Below are 26,530 nucleotides of genomic sequence, written 5' to 3' on the forward strand. Positions count from 1 at the left end.
TAGGCTGCAGACATCCATGCCCCAGTTCCCCTGATGTCCAGCCACAATAAAACCTTTGGAGATTCTGTAGCTGCACCAATTTTCATCTTCTTTTAAGTTACCCCAGGGCTCCAAACAGCCATTGCTACTGAAAATGTGGCCCTGTCCCTGGCAACGTAACACAGTCAACTAAAGAACAATAGGTACAATTCATCCAAATATATTATAGGGCAAATCACAGCAGCATCAAACAGCCCTAAACCTGGGAGCGTTACACACAAAATTTCGTCAAGGTGAATGCCTTTCTCTCAGTAAAAATAAGAAAAACACATGCATCATAAAACACCTATTACCAAGTCACTCTGCCATTAGAACTGCCTAAAACATAGATCAGATCACACCTTACATCTGCTTGAAGGCTTTCTGTGGCTCTCTAGCCTGTTAAGCACAGCACTCAAGGACTTGCACAATCATGCCCTAACTTCCTCTTCTTACCTGCTGGTTAGCCACTGCACACCACTCACCTCCCACTGCTCCAGTCAAGTCATTTCCATATCTGAATGGTCACCAGTCAACTGTGCTCAGAGATGTCAACTACATTGATTCTGCATATAGTACAACAAAAACTAATTGGCCAAGCCTCCAGATGATATTAATTCCCTGATCCATTGATTCCATACCTTGAGAGTTTTGATTTGTTTTCTATTAGAAGTACATATCACAAAGGAACAGGAAAATTCAGATTCATACTAAAGATGAATGAAGGGATGCTTATTTGGCTCCATGAAGAAGTGCTTTAAATAGCAAACTCCCTTAGTGCTTTTTAAATGGGATTAGGTTTGCAAAAGAAAGCTTATGTATAAAAATTGTAAGTAGATATCCAGTTCTGCCAATGATACTTACCATCAATATGGCATGCAAGTGTTTAATAAATTAGCATTTGTCTCCACTAAATCATTTCATGGGAACAAGTATATATGCCAATGTCAATAAAGAATGAAGAGGAGGAAGGATGAAGAGGTGGGAGAAGCATTTTATAATTTGTCAAGACATTAAAAATCGTATCTCATGTTTATTTCACCATTATATTTAAAACGCTGAAAGTTACTCTATGGTGCTCTTCGATTTGTGCTGTTTTATCCATACTTTCCCCCATTTGGTCTTTAAGCAGAGACTCACCGTGATGACCACTGACCATGCTGATCTGTGCTCAGATGCTGCATGAAGGATAAAGTCTGTGACCATGAAGCACAGCAGGATGACTGATTCTCACAGATTAAGGCCAGGACCTTGGCTTTCTATCATTAGTTTTCTGCAGACTGTGAGCCAAGGGATGGCATGTTCATGGAGACTGAAGAGGCCAGGGTTTTACACCATAAAAGTATACAAACATGTCAGTGTAGACAAGCAGGAGGTTATAAGAGAAAATACTAATGGATCTAAAGTAAATGGTTTATATGGTTTATCTGACAGAGGAGTTAAAATTATCAGAAGACTACTCTGAAATTAGTTTTAACAATTCTAGAAAATAAAACTGAAACAAACATATTTTATCATTAACTCAGCACAAGATATTATGAAACACATGTACATTGTTTTTAACACTTATTATTTTCAAGCACTTGGCCAAATGTACCAGAAAAGGTATATCAAAATAATAGTACACATCGGTCATTTCAAAAGGCAAAAATTATAAAATATGTAAGTTGTAGACTAGAAGTGATATTAACTTTGATCAAAAACCTTTGCTTGCTAAAAAATAAAGTCATAGTTCCACATATTGTCAAAATCTGTATCAGCTCTGAGTTTAAGAACAACAATAATGTTTTGAGAGCCCTTAAAATGATCTTGGGACTATTAGATATATTCCTATTAGCCATGTTTTAAAAGCATCAATTTTGTGCATGAGAGTCTTGCTCCAGACTCACTCACAGGTCCACTTGTAATTAGTTTACCTCACTTAAACTGAATCTTATATGAGAAAAAAACTTGGCTAATAACAGTAAAGTTAAACATTGAGTTAAACATGTTTTGAATTTCCTTAAACTAGTATAAATGGTTATTGAAAATGGATTTGGCTTTCTATGAGTATGTTCAAATTTCAAGTATCTGACACTGCCCATGAGAATTCTGCCTCAGGCAATTTTTTTTCACTGCTCTGGTATGTATAACCAAGGTACAGTATATTTTTATAGTTACTAATACAATATAAGAAAAAAAGGTGTTGAGATGCTCACACTCGCTAAGTATTCCTTCCTTTGGCAGGTATTGGCTTGTTGTTTTTTGTTGGCACATACATGTGACATGACTGTAACACGTGCTTAGCAACTAGCAACCAGACAAGTTATTATGAGTGACTATTAAAAATCACACCCATTACTTTATAGTTCCATATTCCCCACACAATGCTTTATCACAACATTTAAGTTCCTCAACTGAAAACCATGGGGAAGACAAAATGGAAACAATTTATCAGTGACAAATAGCGTGCGGATTAAATCTTTGTAAAAATAAGTCACCAGCCTAAGTTTTTGTAGTCCCAATACCTACCACAGTGCTTGCATATAGAAGTCATTTAATAAACAAAAAGCATTTAACAAACTACCAAACACTGCTGAAAGAAATCATAGATGACACAAACAAATGGAAACACATCCCATGATCGTGGATGGGTAGAATCAATATTGTGAAAATGACCATACTGACAAAAGCAATCTACAAATTCAATGAAATTCCCATCAAAATACCACCACCATTCTTCACAGAATTAGAAAAAACAATCCTAAAATTCATATGGAATCAAAAGAAAGTTCACATAGCCAAAAAAAAAAAAAAAAAAGACTACGCAAAAAGAACAAATCTGGAGGCATCACATTACCTGATTTCAAACTACACTGTAATGCCATAGTCACCAAACAGCATGGTACTGGTATAAAAAGAGGCACATAGACCAACTGAACAGAATAGAGAACCCAGAAATAAAGCCAAACACTTACAGCCCACTGATCTTCAATAAAGCAAACAAAAACATAAAGTGGAGAAAGGCACCCTATTTAACAAATGGTGCTGGGATAATTGGCAAGCCACATGTAGAAGAATGAAACTGGATCCCCGTCTATCACCTTATACAAAAATCAACTCAAGGTGGATCAAGGACTTAAATTTAAGACCTGAAACTATAAAAATTCTAGAAGATATCATTGGAAAAACCCTTCTAGACATTGACTTAGGCAAGGATTTCATGACCAAGAACCCAAAAGCAAATGCAATAAAAACAAAAATAAATAGCTAGGACTTCATTCATTAAACTAAACTCTTCTGCATGGCAAAAGGAACATCAGCAGAGTAAACAGACAACCCACAGAATGGGAGAAAATCTTCACAATCTATGCATCTGACAGAGGACTAATATCCAGAACCTATAATGAACTCAAACAAATTAGCAAGAAAAAAACAAATAATCCCATCAAAAAGTGGGCTAAGGATATGAATAGACAATTCTCAAAAGACATATGCAAATGGCCAACAAACACATGAAAAAATGCTCAGCATCACTAATGATCAGGGAAATGCAAACCAAAACCACAATGCCATACCACCTTACTCCTGCAAGAATGGCAGTAATTAAAAAATCAAAAAATAATAGATGTTGGCATGGATGCAGTGAACACGGAACACTCATACACTGCTGGTGGGAATGTAAACTAGTACAGCCACTATGGAAAACAGTGTGGCAATTCCTTAAAGAACCAAAAGTAGAATTACTATTTGTTCTGGCAATCTCACTACTGTGTGTTTTCACAGAGGAAAAGAAGTCATTATACAAAAAAGATACTTGCACATGCAAGTTTATAGCAGCACAATTCGCAATTGCAAAAGCGTCGACCCAACCCAAATGCCCATCAATCAATAAGTGGAGAAAGAAACTGTGAGAGAGAGAGAGATATATATATATATAAATACATATATATATGGCATATATATACATATATATATGTGATGGAATACTACTCAGTCATAAAAAGGAACGAATTAATGGCATTTATAGCAACTTGGATGAGACTGGAGACTATTATTCTAAGTGATGTAACTCAGGAATGGAAAACCAACATCCTGTGTTCTCACTCATAAGAGGGAGCTAAGCTACTAGGATGCAAAGGCATAAGAATGATACAATGGACTTCGGGGACTCAGGGGAAAAGGATGGGAAGGGGGTAAGGGATAAAATACTACAAATTGTGTGCAGAGTATACTGCTCAAGTGATGGGTGCACCAAAATCTCACAAATCACCACTAAAGAACTTATTCATGTAACCAAACATCACCTGTTCCCCAATAACCTATGGAAATAAAAATTAAATAATTAAATAAAATAAAAATAAATGAAAAGTCAAATCATACAAGCACCTTCAGTTCTTTATACTTTCTTAAGAAATAACTTAATAGACCACTTTTATCTGGAATACATGTATCTGCATCTAAACAAGAGTAGATGCAGGTGAACAAGTTGATTATGTCAGTGTTTTTAAATAGAAAGAACCAAAAAAGGATGACATCTTTATAACAAGGCTGCTTACCTTACAAACAGAAAGAATATTAATATTTATCATCTTCTTGATCACCTGCAAAAAAATTGAGAATTTTATATATACTTGATGATGAAAGTGACCCTATTAAATATCTACTTAGGCAATCTAGAGAAGCAATCTAGAGAAGCATTAAACATTTCTCCAAATATTGCAGAGATTTTGGAAAAATGACAAGAGCTGGGGTAGAGAGGCAGATTTTATTTTACTCTCAGTGTTATATTTTCCTAACTAAGGTGGTAAGTGATGCTAACATGCAGAATCCAAAGTATATGTGCAAGTAAAATCTGGAAGTAAAAAGACACATTAAATCTAAAATAAATAGAATACTTTGCAATCTCCTTTCTGCTAGTATGGAGCATAGAAATCACTGAACCTAGGATTTTCAATAATTTTAAAATTTTTACATAGTCCTTCAATGATATGCTTTTCTCGTTTTCAGTAAAGGATTATGCATGCATCAAGGATGTCACTTTCATTTTGGTAGAGCTGGTTTACCTGAATCAATCATGGTGCTGTATATTAACATATTTGCAATTTTTAAGTTGATGTTTAGAGTCCTAAAACTTAAAACAGAGCTATTTTGATATAACACAAACAAAAATAAGAGTAACAACAAAACTAGAGCTATTATTTGAATCTAGCACTGTATAAGTGAGGTGATAAATATTTTCTCATTCCATCCTTCTAATATCCCTATGAAGCTGCCCATTTTATGAGCAAGGAAACTGAGACAAAGCATGGCTAGGCCCATACCCAGGGAACTCGGGTAGTAAGCAGAAAAGCCAGGGTGTGAACCACAGGCAGCTGGACTCCAGTGTCATAGTGTGAATTGTTATACCAATACCTGCATGCATTCTTTTTGTTACCATGATATACAAAGAAAGTCTTACATTGTCCAAGTCAGGAACATCCAAAAAGTATTCAGGATACTCATATGACATTCCCACGTTGTTCACTGAAATAGAACAAGATCATTAGCTGAGTAACATATGTATATTTAAAGATGTATTAATGACATTAAAGATATCAAGACTAATATGATATATATAATGTTATAAAATACTGTTTATGGCTAGAGTAACCTTTTCCACACCTTTCTATCCAAAATCTATCCTTAAAAGTCCAACTCAAACGTCTCTTCCTTCATTAAACCTTCCTGTACTTACCTTACCATTCAGCAACTGACAGAACTTATACTTGCCTCTCACTTTCCATAGCCCTTTGGGATTTGTATATTCTGCATCTATCATACTGTTATTTGGAGATATTACTTAACTCTTCTCTAGACCTTAAATTTTCAGAGTGTAGTAGAACGAGTGAAAAAGTACCATTGTCCAGGATACTGGAAACTTGAGTTCTAGTTATAACAGTTTTCAGAAAACATGTGATGTACAATATGCATCACATTTTGTTCTGCTCCAGAATGAGAGCTCATTTAATAATTCAACAAATATGTGCCACACACTTTTGAGTAAGACATGTGCTAGGAACTTTAAAAAGTGGGGGGGAAAATGTTGGCATCACAGAGCATACAATCTAGTAGGAAAAGAAAGAAAGAAACAATTATTTCATGACAGAGCAGAGTGCCATGGGAGCCTTTTCTGCAGAGCCTGCCTTCAACTGGAAAGTGAGGGAAGGCTTCTTTCTGGTGGCCAAGGGAGTGGGTCACACTAAATGTCTCCAATAAACCATCTGTCAAAAGTTGAGGTCATGTCTTAATTTTTCTTTTACTGCACCCCCTTACCTTCCCAATCACCTAAAGTTGGGGCTATAAGACAATTCACAACATATGAATAAACTTATATATATGTAGATGCAATATTTTAATACTTGAATATCCTATGGTTTTCCCTAGACCTGGAAAGACAAAGACAATCCCAGAATAAGGAACATTTGCAGGTATCAATCAATAAATAAAATATCTTAGAATTTATTTTAGCTAAATAAATAACTCATGAGATAGATGATCTATCTATCTGCCTATCTACACTTAATCATCACAACAACCCTATTAGGTAGTTCCTGTTATTATTTTCCTCTGACATGTTAGGAAACTGAAGTTCACAGCAGTTAAATAAATTGCCAAGGTGATAGAGCAAAGTAGGCCAGGATTCAAACTCAGGAAATTTGGCTTCAGAGACTAGGCTTTTAACCACTCTGTTAAAATCTTCATACACCTTTATGCAGTATTCAATTCAGAAAACAAAAAACAAAAAACTGAATAATAAGCAAAAATCTCATAGCAATGCTTAATAAAATTATGAAGTATTTAAAAAAGAGAAGTTTCAGTTGCAAGCAGATGAGGACATTATGATCAGTCTGTTACAGCTTATAAGGAAATATGCCAGATAAACCTGATAGTAGTAACAATAACTTTTCAATAGTCTAACAAAATTAATAGTTTCAAAGGAACTCAGTAAGGGTTTCATATTTAATTATAAGCCAATCACTTGAGGCTGTAAGTAGCAAGATTTTACAACAATCCCACTGAAACCTGTCAGAAAATATGTAAGCAAAAGACAATGACAAAGCAAACTTTATTAAATTAGGATTCATACTCATCTGAATAGGGATAGTATCTAAACATAATTAATAACAGAAGGTCCAAATCCATTTTTATTTTATTCAGTAGGTTCTCCACCCACCAGGCGCCCCAAGATTCAATTCTATAAAAGATCTGTTAACAATTAGGCCAAAACTAGTTGAAGGTAAGGCTTCATGTTCACTTGACTTTGCTTTAACCACTTACAGAATTACAAAGGATGAATAATTTACAATACAACTAAAAGAAATAGCAAAACCCAAAATATCTGCTAAAATATTGCACATAAACAAAATATTCTTTACATCAGTTTAACAGAATCTTCCAGGAAAGGCTTTGCCAAGTTGTAATATTCATCAGAATTTTAAAAAATTTCATGACATACAGTAAACTATCTCCCTTCACTCTCCATATCAAGAAAACTTTCTTTAGATTTCCCTCTAACCTATGGGAATATTAATGCTATATTTCAAAATGCAAAGGAAAATTGAACAGTGTAATTATAAATCTTTTAAAATCCAGATTTCATTTTTTTAAAAAAAAATCTATGAACTTTGCAAGCAGCACAGTTGACTTTGTAATCTTAACATGTACTATAAGTACAAAGTTAAGCAAAGGAAGTCCCTGAATAACTAAGCAAGAAGAGAAGTGTTATTCTGGTTATGGCTGTATTAACAATAGAGAGTCGCTGGGCGTGGTGGCTCATGCCTGTAATCCCAGCACTTTGGGAGACCGAGGCGGGCAGATCACGAGGTCAGGAGATCTAGACCATCCTGGCTAACATGGTCTAGATGGGTGAAACCCCGACTCTACTAAAAATACAAAAAATTAGCCAGGCGTGGTGGCACATGCCTGTAGTCCCAGCTACTTAGGAGGCTGAGGCAGGAGAATTGCTTGAACCCAGGAGATGAAGGTTGCAGCGAGCCGAGATCACGCCACTGCATTCCAGCCTGGGTGACAGAGTGGGACTGTGTCTCAAAAAAAAAAAAAAAAAAAAAATCCAAAAAAACAATAGAGTCTTCAGCTGTGTCTCTGATAATTGAGCAAAGGAAAGCTATCAAAGCTATCTATGCAAACAATGAAAATGTGAACATCTATTTAACATAGCTCTATAAGAAAACATATTCAACCAAAAAGCGTCTGCACAGCAAAGGAAATAATCAACAGAGTGAAGAGACAACCTGTTGAATGGGAGAATATATTTGCAAACTATCCATCTGACAAGGGACTAATATCTAGAATATACGAAGAACTCAAACAACTGAACAGTTTAAAAATCAAGTAAACTTATTAAAAAGTGGGCCGAGGATATGGATAGATATTTCTCAAAAGAAGACATACCAATGGCCAGCAGATAAATGAAAAAATGCTCAACATCACCAATCATCACAGAAATCCAAATCCAAATGACAATGAGGTATCATCTTACCCCAGTTAGAGTAGCTGTTATTAAAAAGTCAAAAAATAACAGACGCTGGCAAGGATGCAGAGAAAGCGGAATTCTTATCCACTGTTGGTGGGAATGTAAATTAGTGTAGCCACTATGGAAAACAGTATGGAGGTTTCTCAAAATATTAAAAATAGAACTATCATATGATCCAACAATCCCACTACTAGTATTTATCCAATGGAAAATAAATCAGTATATCAAATAGATACCTGCACCCCCATGTTTATTGCAGCACCATTCACAACAGCAAAGATAAGGAATTGACTTAAGTGTCCATCAACAAATAAATGGATAAAAAAAAATGTGGTATATATACACAATAAACTACTATTTGGCCACAAAAAGAATAAAATCCTGTAATTTATAGCAACATGGATGGAACTGGAGGTCACTGTGTTAAGTGAGATAAGCCAGGCACAGAAAGACAAATATTGCATGTTCTCATTCATATGTGGGAGCTAAAAAAAAGTTGGTCTCATGGAGGTAGAGTAGAATAATAGATAGCAGAAGGTGGGGCAGGTGTGTTTGGGTAGGTGAGGGATGAAGAGAGGATGGTTAGTGGGTACATATAGTTAGATAGAAGGAATAAGTTTTAATGTTCAATAGCAGAGTAGGGTGACTATAGTTAACAACAATATATTGTATATTTCAAAATGGCAAGAAGAGAGGACTTCTAATGTTCCCAACATGTAGAAACGATACTCAAAGTGATAAATACTTCAGCCACCCTGACATGGTATTACACATTCTCTGCATGTAATAAAATATCACATGTACCCTATAAATATGTAGAAATAGTATGTATCAGTTAAAAAAAAGAGAAAACCTGTTCAACACTGAGAACTTTAGTCCAAAAAAATAAATAGTATCGTGGAGAAGGGCTATGCTTTTATAAAAAAAGTACACACAATGAAACAACGTTAAAGCCAGAATAAGGCTGTTAAGAGCGCTGAGTCCAATTTTATGAGGTGAAGTACACACCAAGGTCACAATGGCAATTTGTCCTATTCTAGGGATTAGGACTCCTACATTCCCTCCTGCACTATTAGTTCCACCTTTTGCTTGTGGAATGAATGATATGCATGATCTCCCTACCACAGGTAATCACTTCAGAATGCTCTTATTTAGGAGTAAAAAGAAAAACTGTTGCTCTCAAATACTTATTTCCATAAAATGCAGAACAGTGCGAATCTTTTGGAAAAAGCAAACCCACTGCAATTTTATTTTGAGACATCAGGTGGCAGCAATAACCAAACAGCAGGCAAAAAGCTTTCAGGGAATTGCAAAAGGAAGAGAAAGAACAGGCTTTGAGTAGGAGTGAAGGATGGAAATACTCCCATTATAATTTAGTCTCATTAAGAATGGGTTCACGCAATGCCATCTTTACATATTACAGGATTCATTATAGGATTCGCCAAACCAAACAATGGCACATGTTGCTCCAACATTATTCAGATAGTTGAAAATCCCTTCTAAATGGTTGCGTCTTAAATTAGCATTATACATGTTTATTAGTGAGTTTTCTTGAATTCTTCAAGTGAGGCGCCAGAGACAGATTTAAACATTTTTTTTCAGTGACCCGAAAAACCTTTTTATTGTGTAACAACACATGATGCCTCTCAGGAAACAATAGATAGCTATGTCATCACGGAATTCCCACCACCATCCCAGTCACTGTAGGGTGTTGGACAGCAACAAAATCTTTCCCATTGGTTTCTGACTAGAGGTCTAAGACTGGGAAGAGTTCAACAGAAGAGATGAGGCAGGCAGAGAACAGAGGTGAAAACAGACTAAGAATAACACCAAAGGAAGTGGAAAGAAAAGGTGGTGGAGGGCAGAGGAGCCATCCTCTTAAGAGTCGATCCTTGCAAAGAAGAACTGACAGAGGCCATGCTTAGCTACGCTCTCCTCGGCCCCCATCCAGAACCTCAAAAAACACTAATATCATTGTGTGTTGCATTTTAAAGACACAGGAAATCCACGGAGTAATTCTGAATTTTATGTGTGTATATATATATATATATATATACACACACACACATACATACACACACACATACACACACACACACATATATAATTTCTAAATTATACTGCTTTAAAAATCATTTCCAAATTTCACATTCTTAAAAAAAAGAATATTTACAAGATTTCTGTTTCTTCTAAGTTCGTTTGCTGCTGATCTCACTGAACTTAGAATCCTTTCTCAAAGCCAGCTGCTATAGAGATATAATGATGTCATCAGAAAATTAGATTTTTGGTATCTGGGTTGGGCGTGAGAGAGGAGCAAACAATAAATTACTAGAAATTAAAAATCCATTTGAACAAACAATTCTAACAGATACAGGTAGCCCTCTACAGATCACCTTCAACCTGCTTCTTTTTCCAGATTAATCGGAGATATAGGAAATTAAGGTGGTTTACAAATATGTTGCCTAATGGCCGGGCTTCCCAACATACATCAAATAATGCAAAGTATCCCCTCCTGTTTCCTTCTCATTGTATCAAAGCAGAAAGTTTATATTTCAGTAACATTTGTGGTTATAAATGCTAATCCAGTTCCAGCACTCAGAGTTAATGAAAAGAGATTTAGATTTTAAAAATGCTGCTTCCTCACTATATTTCAAAACAAACTGAATTTTTAAAACGGACAATTTACTAACAGTGTATATACCAAAAGTGGGGGAAACTTCCTGTCTTACATTTTTGAGCTAAAAGAGTACAGACCCCAGAGTCCTAACAGAACCAGGTTTCAGTCCCAGCTCCACTACTACCAGCTCCTAACAAGAGACTAGTGATTGCCTCATTGTCCTTAGACACAAAATGGGGATAGTAATTTAAGAATTAGATGAGATCATACACATGCAATCTTTAACCCAATGCCTGGGACACAGTAATATGTTAATAAATGGAAGAGGAAGAGTTGTTATTGTTGTATGGTCATTTATTCAACAAAAATTTATCCAACTCCTATTTTGTGCCCAAGCCCAAACTACCCTGCTTTTATTACGTATGACCAGCATCAAAGTGGAGAGATCCTTCTGAGAGAGTGGACTCCGGGCATCAGTTAACCAGAGCTGCTGCTCTTTATACTGATTACATTTATCCTCATTGCTCCTCTACCCTCTTTATTTCATTCAATTAGATCCACTCTTACAGCCTATAGAGAGAGTTTGGAAAGTGATGCAAAGTAAATTCCATCTTTGCCTTATTTAACATATTGCTTTAGCTAGCACATGTTCATACTCTGACAGATGATATTTGGAACACCATGTAAAACATTTTGCAAACTTTACAGTTTTCATACACTTGTGAGTAGCAATTTCCAAATAAGAGAGAGTTTACAAGACTTTAAATTTGCAGTGCTTTAATCAGAAATTGAAAAATTAAGACTGAATCAGAAGCAACAATAGAACATTTCACTTCTACTGTTTAATTATAAATTGCTACATGATCTTCATTACAAAACTAGGTAAGATTTGCTATACATAAAATTGGAAGAGGGAATGAAGAAAGATGACATGAGGTTGGTAGTTAAATGTTAGCTGGTGGGAAGAACATTCATCAATTTCATGACTTACAGTTCTATTTATATTTCTGAAATAACAGAGCTAATTACCCAGTTTTAAGTAAAAGGTTCTGCTTTAATTAATACCATTAGCGAGTGGTTTTCAAGTAAACGGAAATAAACATGAATTCTAAAAGTCCTATGCTCACTTTACAAATCCAATCTCAGCCAACGTATCTAATGGAACTACAAGGCACTATACTTAGTCTGATAATGTTCCTGATGAGTCTCCTAGCACATTAAAAAAAAAAAAAATCCATACACCTATTCTGTTTGCCATGATTGTCTACACCAGGCTTCTTCAACATTTAACACAAAGAAGGTTCCCTTCTAGCAAGGAAGGGCATGTGTGCCCAGCGACTCAACTACTTGAATCCCTACTTGGCTTTCTCACCACTCTCTTAAACTTAACATATCCCAAAGTGAAATCATCATTTTTCTCAACAGACTTTGTTCCTGATCCAGGGTTTCTTGTCTTAGGGAAACGGTACCCTGTCGCTCAAGTCAGAACCTGGAAGTTGCTAACTGCTAGTCATCTAATTCTGGATGATGTCTAACTCTATAACTGTTTCTTCTCTGTAAAATGGACATAGAAATATCAATATCTACCTTATAGCGTTGTTGAGGATTAAATGAAATTCATTAGCATGGTGGCTGGCATGAAAGAGTGCTCAATACATGTTGGCAATAATGATTTAAAAAACACAAAACCATTCTTCTACTTTCCTCCTCCTCCTCCTTCTTCTTCACTCAAGACCTCCGATGAGGACCCTCATCAGAAATTGGTGCTATTTCTATTTCCTAAACACCCCTCTTCATCAGTTCACTTCTGCTATCCTCCTAATGTAAACTATCATCATCTCATGTCTCACTGCTGAAATAGTCTTACTGGCCTCCTCCTATCAATTCTTGTCTTGTTCCATGTGGGAGTCAGAATCTCTCTAAAATTCTAATATGTTGTCAAGTCATGCTTACAATTCTAAAATAGTTTCCCATTGTAGGAAACTTATGGTCTTGCTTTTCTCAGACTTTCATGATCTGGGTCTGCTTAATCCCCAGAATCATCTCTTGCTACTGTCCCCTTTGAAACCTCTGCTCTGGATTCACAGGGCTTTTGTCAGTTCTACCGACACACCAAGCACATTCACCTCAGGCCTTTTGTACATGCCGTTTCCTCCACCTGGAAACCCTTCCCATGTCTATTCTCCCAGTATTATTCAGCCCTCAGGTTTCCACTTAAATATGACTTTCTCGGGGATACTATCTGTGACACCCTTAGCTTTCTCAGTAACATACTCCTTCATTACATGCAACACATTCCCACCTCTTGTTCCATGGCTATCTTCCAGAAAAGCAGAAACAGTGTTTCTTTTGTCTACTGTTATAGCTCTGGAATTTTACTTGTTTAAAGAATTGTATACGGTTGATTGAATGAATCAATCAACAAAAAGGAAAGAAAAGGTACTGTACAGTTAACATTTTGTCTGATCTTTGTTAATAGGATGGCGGTTCTAAACCACTGGAATTTCCTGATGAGAGTGTCTTTCTTATTCATGGCAGGCCCTTGGATCGCATCTGTGTTTTTATTTTTAAAACTGATACATGTTAAATGTACAAGTTTTCAGGGTACACGTGATAATTTGGTACATTCATATAATCAAATCAGGGTAACTGGGATATTTATGACCTTAAATCTTTATCTTTTCTTTTGGTAGGAACATTTGAATTATTCTCTTCCAGCTATTTTGAAATATACAATGGATTATAGTCATCCTGATGATCTAACCCAGGTCTTATTTCTTCCATCTAATTATACAATTGTACCCATTAATCAATCTCTCTTTATTCCCACCCCACCATTCCTAGCCTTTGGTAACCACCAATGTACTCTCTATCTTCATGAGATCTACTTTTTAAGCTCACACATGTGAGTGAGAACACGTGATATTTGCCTTTCTGGGCTTGGTTTATTTCAGTTAACATAATAACCTCCAGTTCCATCATGTTCCTGCAAATGACAGGATTTCCAGTTTTTTTTTTTTCATGGCTGAATATTCTATTGTGTACATATACTATATTTTCTTTATCCATTCACCTGCTGATAGATTCTTAGGTTGATTCTATATTTTGGCTACTGTGAATAGTGCTGCAACAAACATAAGAGTGCAGATATCTCTTCAATATATTGATTTTCTTCCTTTTTGATATATACTCAGTAGTGGAATCAACACAACCCAGGATGGGGGTTGAACACCAGAAAGACCAACTCTGTGACTAGAGGGCTGGGGCTTTAAGCCAGCCCAACCTAAAGAAAAGAGAGGAGGAGGATTGGAGATCAAGTCAAACCACATGGCCAGTGATTCAATCAATCATGCCTACTTGGGTAATGAAACCCCCAATAAAAACTAAAGCCCGGTAGAGCTTCCTGGTGGCTGAACACAAGGATGTGCCTGGAAGGTAAGGTGTCCTGACTCCACCAGGACAGGGCTTAAAACCTCTGTGTTGGGGACTGCCCCCAGACCTTGCCCTGTGGTGTCTCTTCATTTGACTAATCCTGACTTTTGTCCATCATAATAAAACTACAAGATCATGAGTAGAGTGCTTTCCTGAGTTCCATGAATCACTCTAGCTAATTATTGAACCCGAGGGTGTCATAGGAACCCATGAATTTGTAGCCAGTTGATCAAATGTATAGATAGTCTGAAGATCTCCAAACTTGTGGCTAGCATGTGAAGTGAGGGCAGTTTTGTTGGGGGCTGTGTTCCTGAACCTGTGGAGTCTGCAGTAACTCTGGGTGGTTAGCAACAAAATGTGATTGCAGTATTACAAAAGGGAAGTTTTGGAAGTGTTTTATACCCTTGGAAAGCACAAAAGTTATATCCTGCCCTTTCCCCAAACTCTCATCCCATGATCCTCCTATAACCCTTTCCTATATACCTAGAATAATAGCATCTGCCCTTTCTTAAGCCTGATCCTCATATACTGGGTGACAGAAAAAAAGGGTTGGGGGTAGGGGATAATAATTCCAACTACATGAAGTTTACCTTTGGTGCTCTCTCAACATTTTATTTTGTCCTTCTGCGTGTCTACATCTCTGCACCCCACTGATTATCAACCTACCACATAGTTTCCTTTTTTAAGATTATCGTTCTCCATTTTAAAATGACTTTTCCATGTCTTTCACTAACTAAAATAGCCAACTGACCCAGCAAGAAGTAGACAAGGAATAAACTGAATATACTAGTTCCAATAAGAATGAAATGACAGGTGCCATTAGCCCTTTAGAGGTATTTACACTTCAAATGAGAGCAATTGAAAACGATTTGTAACACTGAGAACAGCAAGAAGAGAATCTGTAGCATTATGTATTTCTAAAGCCTCTAAAGAAATAAGACTCTTTTATTTGTGACTTCCTTAATCAACAGGGAGCAGGAAGCTGCATAAACTCCTAGTATGCTCCATTTCCCTTCCTTCCAAGCAATCCTAGAAAAGTTTTCCTCAGCACTGTTCCTGTAGTGCTTTGGTTCTCTCTCCTAGGCCTACATCTATTCCTCTTCCTTTGCTTCTCTGGGGACTGAATTATAAGGAAGCCATCTCTGGATCCCAAACCAATTAACTGGGAGTTTGCCATTTGGAAGTTAACTAGTCCTTTCCCCAAGTAGCTAATAATACTCTTGGGTCTTTTGTTAAGAAACTTTGAAAATATAAGTATACACAGAGACAGAGTTACTCTGATCTTAACTCTGATGGGTATCTTTGCTCAAACTATCTTTTAGTTTAGAAAATAAAATATTTATATTCAACGATTATCTATCCCAGAACCTTCTGGGAAACATCAGGTTTTCGGGAGAAAAATGCAACACAATTGCTTCCCCAAATCCGTAAGGTTTAATGAGGAAAGTGGTTGCACAGGGAAGGATAACAAAGAGTTTGCATTCAGCTGAAAAAGGAAGGGCACTAATTAAAAAATAATTCACCAAGAACATTAGTGGAGCAAGTGTTCACTTATAAAGGGCACAGGAAGAAAAGAGAATAATAAGTTCTATTCCAGCTTTGGCAATCAATGATTCTTTGCAATCAACTGACCTTTATTATCTACACATGTTGTTGTTAAAATGAGGCTTCTTAAAATTATGAGCAATGCGTATGGAAAGAATCAAAAAAGTCGACGGATGACAAAAGTCCTGAATGCACTAAGCCAGTAGTGCAACACAGGTCACCTTGTACCAGCTGATTCTCTTGATGCTACAACTTGTATACGCCATTAACACTATGGGCAGAGAAGGCCTTGAGAGCATCTGGCATGGGGAAATTCTTGTCTAGAATGTATTAAAAGCTTGAATAAAGCTTTGGTTGATTTTTTAAATGAATCGCAAACTAAGTATATTTTTCCAAGAGGACCTTTCTTTCTCCTTCTATAATACAGAATCTCACGAAGTTAAAAAAGTCATAGTAGTGGAATTTGAAAAAAGTATTGTCTGTGGCATACTTCAAATCCAAGCCTACTCCTTTGGCCTTGGTAAATTACGCCTCCCTGAGATGTATTGTGCAAAGTCCTCCAAACCAATCTGGAGCACACATGAGAGTCTCTCCTAAGGAATCAAGTAAGCATTACAGCAATCACACTTTGTTAACCAATTGTTTGCTTATTCAAAGCAGTAAGGATGTCATTTTCTCTAAATAGCCAAAGTTTTATAAGCTTTCTGAAATCTGTATTTCTTGGCATTTGCCTGAAAGAAGACAGTAGATGCTTAGTTTTTTTACGTAATGGAGTTAAGAATCCAACTTCTCAACCTTAAGCATTTATAGTCTCATCAAGTTATGGTGACCTTTCAGGATAAATTCTCACAATTCATGGCTGCTTTCTTTCCACTTATCTTACTAAAAACTTAATGTTTCTTTCACGACTAAGGGCTTTAGCATTTTCCTTTGTAATTCTGAAAATATTAATTTTCTTTATTAAGCACTGACTGTTTGGTGCTTAACATTATTCAAACAAATGGGGTGTACCCTGGTGATTTATTTTTCTTATTATCCTTACTAGTTTCATTAAAACTTGGTAGAAAAAAATTCCTTCCTATGACTTAATATGGATTCCTAGGTCTTACTAGAAATCAATCTATACATAGAATATTTTAAGGAATGTTATAAAAGTGAGAATTGCATAAGCAAAGGAAGGAGACTAAGTTATTTTGCCCTTACTAGACAGAGGTGAGAGTAGGTGGGATCTGGATGGGGATGAGGGAGAGAAGAAAGTTGATGGAGCTAGAAATTCGGGTAATCATAAGAGTAAGAAAACATACATATCAGACCTCCCCACAACAAGTTCTAGAGGGTTATACCCACACTAGTGAAAGAACCATAAGAATGGAGTTGAAATATGACCTAGTAATAAAATTTAACTCACAGAAGTATTTTAATAGTTCCATCAAAAATCTTGAGAAATTAAAATTACAATCCAAGTGTAAAATATTTGCTAATAAATGTCAATAATAATTACATAAATCTTATGATTAAGGAGACATTTGTGGTAGAGTAGGAAGAAAACTAAACTTACAGCCCAGCTAATGAGATAATGTATGCAAAAGTTCAGCTATACACTTTAAAGGTTTATGTAAACATTAACTATAATTATTTTTATTATTGATTTGCAACCAACTAGAAATCAAAATCAAAGTTGTGTGAGTATCTTTCAATAAGTATCCAATCTGAACTGTTTAAGGGCAGTATAACTTTAAAGCAGGGTTTCTCAACCTCAGCACTACTGACATTTTGGACGGATCATTCTATGCTGTGGGAGGCTGTCCTATACACATTATAGGATGTGTGTTTAGTAGCATCCTTGAACTTTACCCACTAGGGAACAGTAGAACTACCCTCCCCTAGCCAAGAAGGACAATCAGAAATGTTTCAGAACATTGTCATACACTGCAAAATTGTCCTTGGTTGAGAACCACTGCTAAATGCTAAGAAAAATCAAGAAATTATACTTACAATTCTCTCATACAAACTGAGGATGAGAGATGGCCAAGGTGAACTAGAGTTGAGATGTCAAATACAGTAACCACTGGTCACACGTAGCTACTGAGCACTGAAAGTGTGGCTAGTCTGAATTGAGACATGCTGTTAAGTGGAAAACATATACTAGATTTCAAAGACTTAGTATTAAAAAAGAATGCAAAATATTTTAAAATTTTCTTGTATTGATTATATATTGAAATATTAATAATATTTCAGATATAATAGGCTAAAATGAAATACATTAAAATTAACTTCATCTGGGCCAGGCGCGATGGCTCACCTGTAACCTCAGCACTTTGGGAGGCGGAGGCGGGCAGATCACAAGGTCAGGAGATCGAGACCATCCTGGCTAACACGATGAAACCCTGTCTTTACTAAAAATACAAAAAATTAGCCAGATGTGGTAGCGGGTGCCTGTAGTCCCAGCTACTTGGGAGGCTGAGGCAGGAGAATGGCATGAATCCAGGAGGCGGAGCTTGCAGTGAGCCAAGATCACGCCACTGCACTCCAGCCTGGGTGACAAAGCGAGACTCCGTCTCAAAAAAAAAAAAAAAAAAAAAAAATTAACTTCATCTGTTTCTTTTTACTTTAAAAAAAATGTGGCTATTAGAAAAGCTAAAATTACTATGTGGCTTGTGTTACATTTCTATTGAACAGTGCTGAGTTCATGCAGAAAACTATCGCCTGCTTCATGCTATCTATTCCAGGCAGCCTTTGATGAGAAGGAAGGAACTCAAAAGAGCTCTGTCTTCAGTTTTCTCTTTACATTCTCTCCATTCTCCTTGGATGATCTCCAGGCCCACTGCTTCAATGCAATTACTACTCATAGATGACTAATCGCCCAACTGTATCTGTAGAACAGAGCTCTACTGAAATCTAGATACATATATACATATACATACACACACACATATATATATCTCCAACTATCAACTTAACAAGCCAACTTAGACATCTTAGAGGAACCCCAGATTTCCAGTCTTAAATGATCTTGACTCCCCAAAAGGCTCCTCCTCAAGGATTCTTCATTTTAGTAAATGGCAGTGTTGATGCAGATGCTCAAGCCAGAACCTGAAAGCATCCATAAATTTTCTCTTCTCCTTCCCACTTGGAATCTCTTACAAAGTCTTGCTTCATCTACTTCCTTTATAAATGTTTCTGGAATCCTTCTCTTTCCTACCCCACTGGCTAGGCCAAGCTACCATTATTTTTCCCTGTATCAACTCCCCTGTCCCCCACATACTCTTATTACACCCTGTCCTTCCCTACTCAAAACATTTATCCCATAGATAACTATTTTTCTTATTAGAACATTACACTACATAAATAATGCAGTATAGCTTTCCTTTTTTTTTTTTTTTTTTGAGAGTCTCACTCTGTCACCCAGGCTGGAGTGCAATGGCGCGATCTCAGCTCACTGCAACCTCTGTCTCCCAGGTTCAAGAGATTCTCCTGCCTCAGCCTCCTGAGTAGCTGGAACTACAGATGTGCGCCACCCTGCCCAGCTAACTTTTGTATTTTTAGTAGAGATGGGGTTTCGTCATGTTAGCCAGACTGGTCTCAAACTCCTGACCTCAGGTGATCCACTCGCCTTGGCCTCCCAAAGTGCTGGAATTACAGGTGTGAGCCACTGTGCCCAGCCCATTGTAGCTATCTTGTTCATTGTTGTATCTCTAGTTCACTGACTGATGAAAGAATGAATGAATGAATGAATGAATGAATGAATGAATGAATGTGGAGGGGCACAAATTGTTAACTCACAGCAACTTACTAAGGAACTAGGCTATCAAAACAATGGTTCATTAGTGTATGAGGCCTGGGAAAATATCAGTCCTTATGTCTAAATATCCGTGCTTATGCATTGATACAAGTGCTAGGATTCTAGAAACAGGGGAAAAGAGTTTAGAGACCATGTGTCCTGTATGCTCATCCTCAACAGATCTATCATGCCTAAACTCATATTGAAGCCTTTCCATATAGGGGGCAGGAAAGAACAGCTAAAGAGTTCCTTGTACAACCCTCCAGCCCTGCAGCAACCTGATGCCCAACATTTTCCAATGCCAATGCCATAGTCCCAGAGCATCTGCAGTTTCTGCGAAAAGCAGCTAAAGTTTATGTAAAACTAAACACAATTGTGATGAATTTAACTATTTCTGAAAGCAAGTCATTCTCTAAGAGCACAAGTTCAAGAGAAGCAGTAAAATTTTCTCCCTCAGTCTCTTTTCGTTAGGGATTCTCAATCTCCCTTCCAGCCTAAGCTAGCCTGTATCCCCTAGTCCACCGCTAGTTTGAAAGAAGGTTAAGAGAAGTAAGACAGCTTCCATACTAACCTTAAGTTATGATTGCTGATTTGGATTTTTACAGATGTCGGTGGTGACTTATGCATTCCAGATCTAAGCTGAGGAAGTCAAGATTTTTTACAGATGTCAGTGGTGCTCTATGTATGTCAGATCTAGGCTAAGGAAGAGGAAATTGTGAAGGACTCCCGGCAATATGTATATTTAAGAACATGCAGACACAAAGGCAAAAACCAGACCTGTGTTCTCATTCATTTTTGCCTACTGGTCTTCCTATAAGTGAGGGAATAGTGGTGTCAGTATACGGGGCATGGTGATGTGTGATATGGACCAGGCAGGAGCTGGGAAAGGATAGCATGTGAAAGCCATGGTTAACCCCAGGTGCAACAGTAGTATGTGGGGCTATACTTGTTTAATTGATTTTTAACAACTGTCTTATCTATTATGGAAATTATGTAAAAGACCATTCTTTTATAGAATGAGGAAGGGAGGTGGGGTCTTTATGACTAAAGAAATGTTAGAAAATGTTTTAAAAAATTATCTTAATTTATCTGACTTTTATAGCCCAACTAAACAAACAATGGCAATTAGTTGGTTCCCACCAATTTTGGCAATGGGATAAACAGATTTAATGAGGAAGTTTAGTTTTTTTCGGAACTAGATGCCCTGTTTCTTTCTAGAAATGACTCTCAAAGAGTGGTGGGAAAGTTAACAAAGCCCTTTTTTTTTTTTTTCCTATGCAATTTTCTGAATTGTTTCCATAACAAAGTTCAATAATATGATTATCCAAATAAAAGCATCTGTTTCTGGTAATAAGAGCAAGGTAGCTGAGATGTAACAAAAAGGGGTATAAGAAAAAAAAATACAAGACTGAACCCCAGCTGAATCACTCAATCTTTATGTGTCCTTCCCTTCTAAACAATCTGTTTTCAACTGGAGCAGAGCTCCACAGAGCAGATGAAATTTGGTCAGGGTGGAGTGGGAATCTTATTTGTATTTTTTTTTTATAAAGCAGAGATATACATATAGTACATAATTGGATATACAGTGTATTTTTGGTATTAAAATTTCATGAGAGTTGGATTAGGAGAAATCTCTAAAAAGTCTTCTCGGGGGGTAATAGTGAACAAAAGGCTGAATAAACTATTCTAAGCCTTCATTTCCTCAACTGTATGGAAATGAGTCAGCACCATCCACCTTAAAGGATTATTGCACTATAACTACCATCAGTCCTATTATCTGTGAGCTCCACATTTATGGATTCAACCAACAGCGGGTCAAAAATATTGGGGAGAAAAGAGACAAATCAAAAAATTGGGGGGGATAAATTCCACAAAGTTCCAAAAACCAAAACTTGAGTTTACCAGCGTGTCTACACATTAAATCTGCACAAATGAAGTGAAAATGAAGTGATGTGTAGGCATTGTTTTAGGTATTATAAGTAATCTGGAGATGATCTAAAATATACAGAAGGATGTGCATAAGCTATATGCAAATACTAAGGCATTTCATATAAGGAACTTGAGCATCTGCAGAGGTCCTGGAACCTATACCCATAGATACCAAGGGACAACTGTATATCTAAATATACACAGAGAATAACAGAAATAACAAGGAAAATAACCAAAATTGTATGTTGTCAATACAGAACTAAAAACACAAATTCAAACGTATCATGTCATCTAGTGATATTATTCACTAATAATGTCTTAGGTAATCATAATACAATTTTCTCACTAGTCATTTTACCACTTAACATCCAAAGTCATAAAGTCAAATAATAAATATAAGAAGAATCTATAAATGTGGCCAAAATACAAACCTAAGATGCCGATTTCAAGACCAGCCAAGCCTGTTTTAATTTTATCATAAATATCTTCTAATGTGAAGTCAACAGCAATGGTTCTTGTCTCCACTTTGAATTTTTCTTCTAGGGAAAAAGAAAACACAAATGGGGAGAGTAGGGAAAATTAGTACATGGCAGTGAAGATTAAGGCATTTGATAGCATTATCCTTTCAGACGTTTCCACCCCCCCAATTTGATACAAAATTTAGACCAGGATAAATTTAAGCAATCATGAGACCATGATTGATGATATAGGGCCATGAGAGATATAGGACCATGAGAGATGATATAGGGTCAACACATTAGTCCTGCAATAAAAATTCCAGTGTCGTCACAGAGAACTGGCTCAATGTTCCTTAATCAGTTCTTCTTTTGTAAATCAATAATGAGAACTACTTTTAGACCCTTAGGTACAAATAATAAAACATGATTCATATCATAAAGTTATATACTCTTTAAATATCACTGGCTTTGTGATTTTAATTGTAAATTGGTGCTCTATAACTTCAGGAAGAAGTCTTCATGTTGTAAAATATTTTAAAGTGTGATACATTAAAACAAAAAGTCTATCTTATCACAACGGAAATAAAATGAAGAGGATCTTATTATAATTTGGGAACTTGGTTAATAGTTAATAATCACTACATTTTAAAATCCACACAAAATGCACAGTAATAAAGACATAAAGTGACCCAAGAAACACCTCAGTGTTCTACTTTACACAAGTCTATTAAGGTCCAAACAGTGCTGATGAAAATAATAGCTTCAGAAATGAGACCCTGAGGAACAAAACTCATCCGAGTTAATGTACAGTATTTACTTTTGCCTTCACTAGTCAGCCCCTGTGAAGAGATAGCACAGGCTTTGAGGTCACACAGACATGAGCACCAATTTCATTTCCACACATATTTGCAAAATGACTTTAAGCAAGTCACACATCTTCTTTGAGCCTCAGCATCCTCTTGCGAAAATGAAGATAATTCTACCTAACCAATGACGTGAGGCTCACATGATACCTATGGTACACAGAAGGCAGTCCATAAAGGCTAGACTTTCTTTCTCTCCTCAACCATCTCCACTCAGTTTACTTAGCCAAGTCCAGTGAGCTAGGAATGCTTATTCTTTAGAACTTGCAGAGAATTCAAAAGAATTAATTTTAAAATCCTGCTTCCAAAAATAAATCTTTCTTCAGTCAAAGTCAGTGTCAGCTCATCACAGAGTATGCGGGATTAATCCTCGTAGGAAGTATCTGTTCTTGACCTAAAAGGATTTCTGTCTAAAACTAAAGAGCTGGTTCATGAGAGATCTGATCCTTAGTCAGACTCAGTGAAAAGTACTGACCCTAGGTAGAAATCCACGAATAAACTGAAAAGAAGAATTGACCTAGAAAATACCTTATTTGGTGTTAAAGGTATACTTACTGTTCTAATAAAAATGAGTTATATGTGTGCTCATGTAGTGGGAAATTAGACACAGAGCTATAATTTCACAATAGCTGGTCTAATATGTCTACTTTAACATTTCACAGAATTTACCACCAGTAAATAAAGAATGCTGATTTTGTTACAGCCACAGATTCACAAGGGAAAACAAAAAGCCCCAAAACAAAAGGTTAAAAATACCTTTGATTAAATGAAAAACTTCATTCGAGAATAACATAACGTAAATTTATCTATTTATTTTGAAAAGCAAAGCATTTTTCCATACTAGTATTATGTATTGACATTCAGGAAATTTTCTATCAATAAAAGCCACCTCACAACTCCTGAACCAAATTCACTCTTCTGCATCTCACAGGATTAGATGAATGTACATACTTACATTGTAGAGTTTTGTATAGATATGTTGCTAAAAAGATTCAATGACACTTTTACAAAGAATGTTATTTAGTATTGAAACAAAGCAAGCTCTTTGTATTCACATTAGGATAAGCAAATGGCTTCTGGTACAAGTTTTTCAGGTTAATTAAAATATCTGAATTCATACCTAGATTTCCCAGAATCATAGATTCTGGAAAATCTAACTGAAAAGTGAACACTGCCTTTTTTAAAAAACAACTTTTCTTCACTGCCTCTATTGTGAGCCTTTCCTTTTTTTTTTTTTTCTTTTAAGAGATTGGGTCTCAAGCCTGGGCTCAAGTCTCCTTAGTAGCTGGGACTACAGGCACACACCATCGTTCCCGGCTTTTCCTATTTAACATAGGTCAGACCATGATACCCACCTCTTCACAAACCTCCAGAGATTTCCGTCTCACTCAGAGTAAGAGCCAAAAGGCGTTGGCAACAGCCTAATAAACAGTGTGAGTTTACTGAACTCACCTCCAGCTACTCTCCCCGTTGCTCCTCAGTTCTAGCCATAGGGGATCCTAGCAGTTGTTTAGATACAGAATGTTGTCCACGTACACTCAGAACTTAAACTTACCATTCCCTATGTTTGGAATGCTCTTCCACATCCCTTGTCTCTGTTGGGTCCTTGAGCAAATGTTACCTTCTCAGAGAAGCCTGCCTTGCCCACCCTTTAATAAATGCAACCATCTCCCCAGCACTCCTCATGCGCTTCCCTGCTTGATTTTGTTCCATTGTATTTACTACCTTCTAATATGCTAGGTAGTGTATTTTAATAATGTACATGCTTGTCTATACGTCTTGACTCAAATTAAGCTTCAAGAAGACAAGGACTTGGTTCTGTTTTGTTTAGTTGCTCAACAATGGCACAAATGATCTGGGATCTTTCCACCCTCCTCTTTTTTCCCTTAGGCTGGCTCCTTTTCTGGAAGGCCACTGCCATTCCATGCATCGCATGCAAACAACAGTGTTTGGAGGCAGAAATCGTATGTCTCTGTGATATGTCCCTTTTATAGAGAGAAAATTTCCCCAGAAGAATCCAGCAGACTCCCACCACGTTTCCTTTCCAAGGATTATGGTACGTGCATGCTACTGACCAGGGGCATGGGTGGGTGGGCTTTCGGAATTCTATGAACTGCCTCCACCTCCACCATCGAGTTCTGTCAATCAAAGATAGATGTGCATATATAAGAATAGGACAGGAACTGTCTCCTTCTGGGCCAAGGCAATTGAATAAGAATTATAATGGGGGGTTCTAGAAGGCTAAGGTGGGAGGTAGCTGGCCTATGTTACAAAGGAAAAGCCGAGAACGATGGTGTGTGGCTGTAGTCCCAGCTACTCAGGAGACTTGAACTTGGGGCTTGAAGACCAGCCTAGAAGTAAATCTAGGCATCTTCCCCCTTCCCATAGCCTATCACCCTGCATGTGACCCTGCCAACAGGAGGCAAGACAAATGGACAAGAATCCTCTAACTTTAAACATCAGCACAAGGGTGAATTAAGCACCTGAAACAGAAGTAGATACCAGATACCCATAACACAGCCCTCATTTCCACCTTCACACCTCCCCAACCTGTTTTTTTTCATAAAACCACTAGTCTACCACTCTCCAACAGCCCACCACTAGGGAAGAATAAGCACCTTACCAAAGCTTTTGGAGTAGTACTTCTGGAACTCTGATCCTTGACTGACTACAAAGGTCTAAGAAATGACGCAGCCTCTCTCTGTTTTCCAGAGTAGGAGTTGAAATAAGTTAAAATCAATATCCTACAAGTGTGTGGGATAAAGATGCACAAACAATTGGATTTGGAGGTTGCAATGAACATGAGATGAGCCACACAATCGCCCCTTCAATGAAACTGATGTTGCCCTAATTGTGGGAGCATCACCAGCAGAAAGCTTTTGGGTGTCAGCCTTAGCTGCAGAGTTGCCTTGTCCAGGATCACGCTCTTTCCATAGCATCCTCATCCAATGGCTGATCCAGGTGAACGTTTAAAATGATTGGACAGCTTGTACCTACAAGATTCTGATTCCAGAAGTATAGTCTGTTTATTATCTTATTTTTCTGTTCTTTCACAATGCCCTAGATTTAGTTATTCTAGATCTATAATGGGTTTTAATGTTTCTAGTAATGGAAGTCTACTTTGTTGTTCTTCTTCTTTAAAAATTTATTGCTTATCCTCACCTGTTTAGTCTCTGTTTTGATTGGGATTGCATTAAACATTTCAATTAAAGAATGACAATGTGGCATTTCCTCCGGGCTCTCCATTTATTCAAATGTTTTGTTTAAATGTCTCACAGTAAAATCTTGTGATTGCAAATTCTTAAAGAATTAAAGAATTCCATGATGAGAATTGTACACACCATTATATACAGATATGCAGTACTATTGATG

The 26,530-nt window shown here is 36.9% G+C and overlaps 1 protein-coding gene across 1 annotated transcript in view; it reads right to left on the reverse strand.

Moving 5' to 3' along the window:
• The window catches only part of HSD17B12 (hydroxysteroid 17-beta dehydrogenase 12), a 167,666-nt gene that overhangs the window by 33,371 nt on the left and 107,765 nt on the right, over window positions 1–26,530 (reverse strand). Inside the window, exons 4-6 of the mRNA XM_028833499.2 lie at window positions 22,269–22,376; window positions 5,459–5,523; window positions 4,557–4,601 (exon numbers count right to left, since the gene is read on the reverse strand). Coding sequence (XP_028689332.2) covers window positions 4,557–4,601; window positions 5,459–5,523; window positions 22,269–22,376 — 218 coding nt within the window. The remainder of the gene's footprint in view (window positions 1–4,556; window positions 4,602–5,458; window positions 5,524–22,268; window positions 22,377–26,530) is intronic.

This window comes from Macaca mulatta, chromosome 14 (assembly GCF_049350105.2).
Source record: "Macaca mulatta isolate MMU2019108-1 chromosome 14, T2T-MMU8v2.0, whole genome shotgun sequence".
Taxonomy (NCBI): Eukaryota; Metazoa; Chordata; class Mammalia; order Primates; family Cercopithecidae; genus Macaca; species Macaca mulatta.